The 7766-nt window shown below is 38.2% G+C and overlaps 1 protein-coding gene across 1 annotated transcript in view; it reads left to right on the plus strand.

Moving 5' to 3' along the window:
- The window catches only part of LOC112515424, a 23105-nt gene that overhangs the window by 5591 nt on the left and 9748 nt on the right, over window positions 1-7766 (plus strand). Inside the window, exons 5-7 of the mRNA XM_025122239.1 lie at window positions 1171-1253; window positions 2853-2904; window positions 4569-4658. Coding sequence (XP_024978007.1) covers window positions 1171-1253; window positions 2853-2904; window positions 4569-4658 — 225 coding nt within the window. The remainder of the gene's footprint in view (window positions 1-1170; window positions 1254-2852; window positions 2905-4568; window positions 4659-7766) is intronic.

The raw sequence follows: 7766 nt of genomic DNA on the forward strand, positions 1-7766 counted from the left end.
GAGCAGGTCTTCACGCAGATGAGGGCAAAGATGGAAAAAAACAGCCCCTGAATGGTTGAGTGGAGTATAAGGGTCAAAATGGTTAAGAGGTGTTTGTAACCATTAAGAGGTGGTTTTTTTTTTGCCAAACACTTGCAACCTCTGACCGATTCAGCGATTGGCTCTTAATGTAACCATTAAGAGCCTACCAAACAGCCCCTAAGTTTCCCCAGACGTGGTGACTTTTGTCTGTTCTGATAAGTAGCCCTGTTTTGATGAAGGAATAAGGGTGGCATATCAAGGAGAGATGTACTTGGAATAAGAGAGACATTGTCATATGTGGATAATATTATAACTCTTATTATTGTTACTAATTGGATTTAATAACTTTGAATCATCATTTCTTTGTGACCTGATGAATTAGAGATACTATTCCTATTAGAATCAATAATTTAGATGTTATTGAGAAGGGGAAAATGGTTTGTCATAAAAGGGCAAGTATTGCCTTAAATCTTTCCGTTAAATATTTACAAAGGAATGGACTGATGATTCAGAGAAGCTTTGGTTACAATGTTTGTTTCATATTGGAAACGTTAGATCTTTAAGCATATGTATTTTATTAATAAGAACTGAGGTTCTGGAGTTTATCCTTTTATATATGTCATTAAGAACTGCATTGTTTGAAGGTATTATAAATATTTCTGGGCAAAGTTACTTTATTATATGTTGGTATTTATTACCCTGCATTTGCAAAGGAGGAATTCACTCACTAGACCCTTCTGGTCTAACCCTCATTTTCTGTTTTAAAATATGAAATGTAGGAATGGCGGGGTCCAGGGATAGTAAAAGGAAAGGGAAAATGTGATTATTTTCCTAACCTATTATCTGCTTTTGAAGATCTGTTTTTGATGGCTTATTTTGAAGACACATGTTGTATTACATGTGTTAGTACATGATTTGTTTTGAAAATTTTCATATGTAGATTTTTGTACATATAATAATCCTTGTTCTAGCGGGACCTTGTGATGTAAACTATATTTCCATGTAATGAAATATGTGTTATATGCAAATGTGGTGTTTGGGGGTGTTACATTATCCTTCTGTAAGATTTTTAGAATAATATTAAGGTTATATATTTTGTCTTTAACAAACTGTGAACTTAACCATCTATATGCTATTTTACGTTTGCAGGGGGCTTTGAAAGTTTCCATGATAAGTCCTGGAATCATCTATGAGCCATATGGTCCTCGTGAGCCTATCTCTTTTTTGCGAAGGTTAGATGATATCATGAGACCTCAGCATTAGCTCTATTGAACCTTCTTTTATTTGTCTTCTATTTCTAACCAGGTTCTCATAAACAGCTTCTGGCATTAGAAACTTAGTATAGCACGGAACCAAATTTTATGTTAAGTTGCAATCTATAACCTGAAGTCAGGCAGTGTGAAAAAGTCACCTATAAGCAGACAGAGGCAATGCAAGTCAACAGGAGGTCACTGAGCTTTGACTCGTCCAGAGTGGCCAGTATCAGTTCTTCAGGCAGTGGCTGCACATGTTGGTGCCAATGGTGGTGACTTTGGTGATTCCGGCTTATTACTTTAGAGTCTAGTCATAGATTGCCTAGTTCTGGTGAGGTTATGCCACCCAAGCAGCCATTTGGTGCCTGATGCTGAAAGGAGTCATCACTCCTTCATGGGAGATGTACTTATCCCATAGGAATCTGGGATGCACCATTCACAGCGACTGGAAAATTTGGGGTATGGTTGCACTGTATATTCATTGATGGTGCAGACAGCATGTGGAAGAAACCGTACCAATAATCAGAAGAGAGAAGAAAGATGATGTGAGAGAGGCGAGAATAGAGATGTGAAGTAGAAATAAAATGGAGAAAGATGAAGAGAGACTGAAAGTACCTAATTTATTGGTGAGATAAATGGATTTTTGGGAATAATAATAACGATCATTAGGATCATATACACCCCTGACTTTGTAAAATGACATAAACCTTCGTTAATCTACTTCTTTTCGATGAATTACATAATTAACTCCATTTCGGAGTTAGATGTAGCTAATTACATTTAATGTCTCTAATTTTTTTTTTCAATTTTCCTAAAGATTTTGTTTTGTAGATTGGATTATCTTTTTGATCTTTACATATGAATTAAGCTCATATAAGCTTATATGCTTATTGATTCCTTCCAGCTCCAGAATTGTAAATTTATGGAATAGATTTATTCGGTGTGAGAATGCAGGTGGGCAGTTCCTGCACAAGCATAACCCCCAGAAGTTTTAACTAGGTACTTGGGTGCTTTGACATGCAAAATGGTATTAGTGACTAGCTTATGTCTCTGTTAGTCCCGCTGTGGTGGTGACATATGCAAGAAAGAAGAAGATTTTGATATGCCAACAATGTGGGGAAAACCCTTGCACAATATCAGCTCACATGTGGTCCAGATGCTGAGTTTGCAAAGAGAGAATAAATATAAAGGGGAAGGGGGAAGAAATTATTCTGGGTGTGAAATTTTACAATTTCATTAAATAATGTTTGGCCTCAAAATATTTGTTGTTGCCTGTGTTGAAAAATGGAACTTGGCAAGTCAAAACACCTAATTTTCTGGACTAAACATGTACAAGATTTTGGGTCCTAAAGACCTTATTTAGGGAAGAACCTAAAAATCTGCTGACATAAATGCATACAAGTTATTGGGTCCAAATCAAGCTTAATTAGAGACCTAGGTTGATTAATGTTACCAATGCATTCCAATCATATAAGCAGCATACTTGTTTGAACTTTTGAACCTGAATAAGAATCTTAAACTACTTGGAGTTCGAACCTACAACAAGATGAACTTATGCACCGTTGATCTCATCTGTAGGTGGTTCACAAGAGATGGATGGAGAAGAACAAAAGACGATATCTTTCTGGAGGTTGCATCTTGCTCTTTATCACCTTGTACATGACACATGCTGTTGATATGGATATGTTACAGCAGTTTATTTCGATCTATTATAATATTCTGAATTTCCTTGAACCTAAGTTTGTTGTAGTGGTTGGAGAAAGCATAATCTAGTAATCTTTTTGTTTTCTATATGACATGAATTTGGGATGTTAACAATCACGACCGAGATCTTTGATCCAAAGAACTAAGAAAGAAGCCTTTTAGCCCAAACTAGTTAGGGTATGCAATTGATAACTATCACAAATTACAACGTGAAGTAATCTTCTCGGATTCACGAGCATGAGTAGCACCTCCTCCTTGATCATCAAGCTGAGGCTACATGTTTGCTAATTTATGAAATATTTTTTTCCCAAGATCCTCTATGTTAATGTTAGGCTATCTCGGCCTCTTCTCCTCTCTCTCTCTCTCTCTCTCTCTCCCCTAATATTGAATATTGACGACTCTTTTTGCTGTTGCGTCCGAAGGTCTACATTGAAAATGATGAAAAAGCTCCTAGGTTGTGTTTCTTAATTTTCTCCTTAATGGTTGCCACCTCAACTTTCTTCCATGTATTTTCTTTCGTAATCCCATACATCTTGTGTGGCTAGCCATTCAGCTCAATATATGTTATATCTTGATGTGCCTCAACATTCTGGTCAATAAAGCGTAGCGGGTTGTAATGTGGATCCTGTAAAGTTTATCATTCAATTTCAGTGGGTTTATATATGATTCAACACCTAGATTCATGCTGCAACTTCATCCAATCAAATGTCATCTTATGGCTATGAGTAGCATCATCGATCGCCTCTTCTATAATATTGATCCAAACTAATAAAATGCAGGGTTACATACCTTATTTGAACACACCTGCCACTTTGTAATTCATTTATCAACACCACGATGCTCATTAAGTGTTTAATTTTGTTCGGTTTAATCTAATTCCTGTAGATTCTAAAGTGATTCTTCACCACTCTAGCTTAGCATTAGTGCATGTCCTTGTCGTTCCAGTTAGCATGATGTCATCAGCTAAAAGCACACACCACGGTGATTTTTCTTGTATGTGATGATTAACCCAACCTAACTGACACAAACAGTTAAGCATAAACCAAACCAAACGTGACCTAGTATCATTCACTCGGAGGTAGGTCTTTATTGGAGGGGAGGGAGATGTATGCGTTCGTTTCCATTAGAGAGACTGTTTCCTTGAAGGTCCCTGACTTGCAATTCAAATTTTAAAGTAGGAGAGCAAGAGACAAGTGAAAACAACTAGCAAAAGAGTGTGCAAACAGACAGAGTATATTAAAGAGAAAAGGAAGCAGAGAAAAAATACGAGGGACACAAACAGCAAAGCATGTTAATGCCAATCTTTGGTGTCATCACATTGTAATAATGGTGAAGTAGTTTCATCATCACATGTTGTCATGCAAGATCCTACTTCACCATAGATCACATCAGCATACTTTGTAGGACAATTTTTTTACTCTCTTGAGTCATCACATTACCCTCCTTGGTGTTCTAACATATGCCTTTCTTGATCGATAAACACCTTATGCAGATCCTGTTTCTTGACCTATATCTCTTGACTTCTTTAAATTGCAAGTTCGAATTTACCTTTGGCTGTTGACTTGACACTTGACTTTGTATTACATGCAGCTAAAAAATGCATATGCTATTGCCAAATTGCGTAAATCTGGTTATTCAAAACAGAAATTCTATGCTGAAGCTATAAACATGTATAAAGAGGTATGCTTCTTGCTATACATGAATACATCCTTGTGAAAGTTAAGTATATTTGCGATTGTTATGTTTATATCCATGTGATAAAATGAGTATTTTAAGAAATTAGTAGGAAACATAGCTGAAAGCTCATGCTTGGCTATTTATCTGGCTGTGCAAGTGAAAGCTTACAGTTTTTTAGGAAACTCGACTACAGAACATGCTGATTCTTTTAAAAGGTCCCTTTAACTTCCAGGAATTACTATCTTATTATGCTTGATGCTTCAAATATGCTTAATGTTCATAAGGGTGATGTGTTACGAGCCACACTAGAGGAAATAGGGTGTCGGGCAGTTGAATCTTGGAGAAGGTCAAAACATATTAGAAGTTGTTTCTGATTAATAAAATACATGATACAATTAAATATCTATGTGTTGGTTAAGAAAGAATATACTTAGCATTAATGGTTAGCATTGTCTTGTTTCTGTTTTTTGTCATAGTCCCTGTATATTTTCACCCTTGCATATTTGCACATTTTTCTATAATATAACTAACCTTTCTGAGTTGTGCTCTTTTCATGCCTTAATGGGATTATATCCAGGGCTTTAAGGATGAATGTATTCTAGTCATCACCAAACTCGGGTTTGGAGAGATCTTATACTATTCAGTGAGTGTAGACACTTGTCGAACTCCTGCATGACTGTTCTCCACACATTATTCTAGCTTGTATTTATTGTATAGTAATGAGTGTCTGATGGGTAACTATAACAATTCTATGCAAAACAAGTAAGAATACAGAAATGGGAGGAAGAAGATGATGAATTCATTGAACTTGAATCAGACAGATTACAAAGGAATAAAACTCAGGTAAAACCCTCTCTCACAATCAACAGATTGGAGCCTAAACAATTATCAAAGAAAACAGAATACCCACTACAAGATCACCCTCCACTATTTATTCTTCTCTCTCCTCTAACAAACCTCAGCCACTTTTCTCATTTCCTGTTTTAACCCTTCTAGAATACACATGCAATATTCTAGGCTTAGTTGCATCATTTTTAATTAATTCCCAATTCGTATAACTACTTCCCCCTTCCGACAAAGTCTTGTCCTCAAGACTTGTTTCAGGAAATTGACTTTTAATCATCAAGGCATCTTCCCATGTTGCTTCTTCCATAGACTTCCCTTTCCATTGAATCAACCAGTGCTCAACATCTCTGTTATGAACTCTGCTTGTACGAGTGGCTAGCACAGGTACTGGGGTAATTATTTCATTGGCATGTAAATCTAGTTCCGGAGGTAACGCTGTATCTGTGGGTCCATAAACAGCTTTCTTTAGATACGAGACGTGAAAAACCGGATGTATCTTCGAAGTTGGAGGAAGATCTAACTTGTATGCCACTGGTCCTACCTTCGTTGTGATCATAAATGGTCCAAAAAAACGTGCCGCCAACTTCTGATGAATTCGGCTAGCCACTGAAAGTTGTCGATACGGTTACAATTTGACGTATACCCATTCTCCAACAGCAAAGTGTACCTCCCGTCTCTTCTTGTCTGCACTCCGCTTCATAACTTCTTGAGCGTGTGACAAATGAACTCGAAGGTGTCTCAAAGCTTCATCACGATCTTTAATTCTTCAAGCACCTGTTGGACTCATATTTCCCCCGGTATGAATTGGGTGATTGTTGGTGGTTTTCGACCATAAACCACCTCGAATGGAGATTTACCAATTGATCCATGAAAAGTGGAATTATACCAAAATTCAACCCAAGGAATCCACAAAGACCAATTACGAGGTTGATCAACTGCAAAACACCTCAGGTACGTTTCCAAACAGCGGTTGATTACTTCGGTCTGACCATCGGACTCCGGGTGATATGCGGAGCTCATGTGTAACTCCGTACCCTGGGATCGGAAAATCTCTTGCCAAAATTGACTCAGAAACAAAGGGTCCCGATCGCTCACTATCGATTTGGGAATTCCGAGGTGACGAATTACTTCTTTAACAAAAATTTCAGCCATGGATTTGGCGGTATAAGGGTGTTTAAGTAATATGAAGTGGCTATACTTAGACAACCTGTCTACCACCACTAATAAAGCATCAAACCCTCTAGACTTAGGAAGTCCTAGAATGAAATCCATAGACAAATGTTCCCAAATTGCATCAGGTATGTCTAAAGGCTGCAACAGTCCACCCGGGGCAACTGAATTTTCCTTACACCGTTTACAAACATCACAAGCCCGTACGTATTGCTTAACACGTTCAATCATGCCTAGCCAATATAAGTTTCCTGCAATTCGTCGATAAGTACGGTAATAGCCGGAGTGGCCTCCCGAAGCGGATTGATGAAACTCCTTGAGCAAACTGGGAATAAATTTGGAGTTCTTTGGAATTACTAACCGTCCTTTGTAGTAAAGTATTCCCTTACTAACTGAATACCCCGGATGAGTCTCTGGTTGAGCTTCACAGTCACGCCTCAACTTTCGTATTTCTGAATCTGCCTTATGTTCCGCYATTRACTYAGCYCCTTGCAGCCACARCRGCGTTGAGAGAATTGTCAATAATCCACCCTCTTCAGCCCTACGAGACAACGCATCAGCTGCTCGGTTTTCCCTACCCGGTTTGTAACAAATTTCAAAGTTGTAACCCAACAATTTCGCCACCCAATTCTGTTGATCCGGGCTAGTGATGCGGCGTTGTAATAAAAATTTCAAACTTTTCTGGTCGGTGGTATAAACCACAAACGAGGTCCCTAAAAGATAGGAACGCCAATGTTGGACGGCTAAAACCAATGCCATAATTTCTCGCTCATAAGCTGATTTGGCCAAGTTTCGATCGCTTAACACTTTGCTGAAATAAGCGATAGGTTTCTGCTGTTGCATTAACACTGCTCCAATACCCCGGCCGGAAGCATCACACTCAACCACGAAAGGAATGTTGAAGTCGGGAAGGGCCAACAAAGGAGCCTTGACCATAGCTTCTTTTAATCGATCAAAAGCTTCTTGTGCTCCCTCATGCCACGAAAAAGCATCCTTCTTAGTCAGCTCTGTTAGAGGTTTGGCGATACTGCCATAGTTACGGATGAACTTTCTGTAATACCCGGTAAGGCCCAAAAATCCACGCAATCCTTTAAT

The sequence above is a fragment of the Cynara cardunculus genome (genome assembly GCF_001531365.2).
Source record: "Cynara cardunculus var. scolymus isolate 2C chromosome LG 7, CcrdV1, whole genome shotgun sequence".
Lineage (NCBI taxonomy): Eukaryota > Viridiplantae > Streptophyta > Magnoliopsida > Asterales > Asteraceae > Cynara > Cynara cardunculus.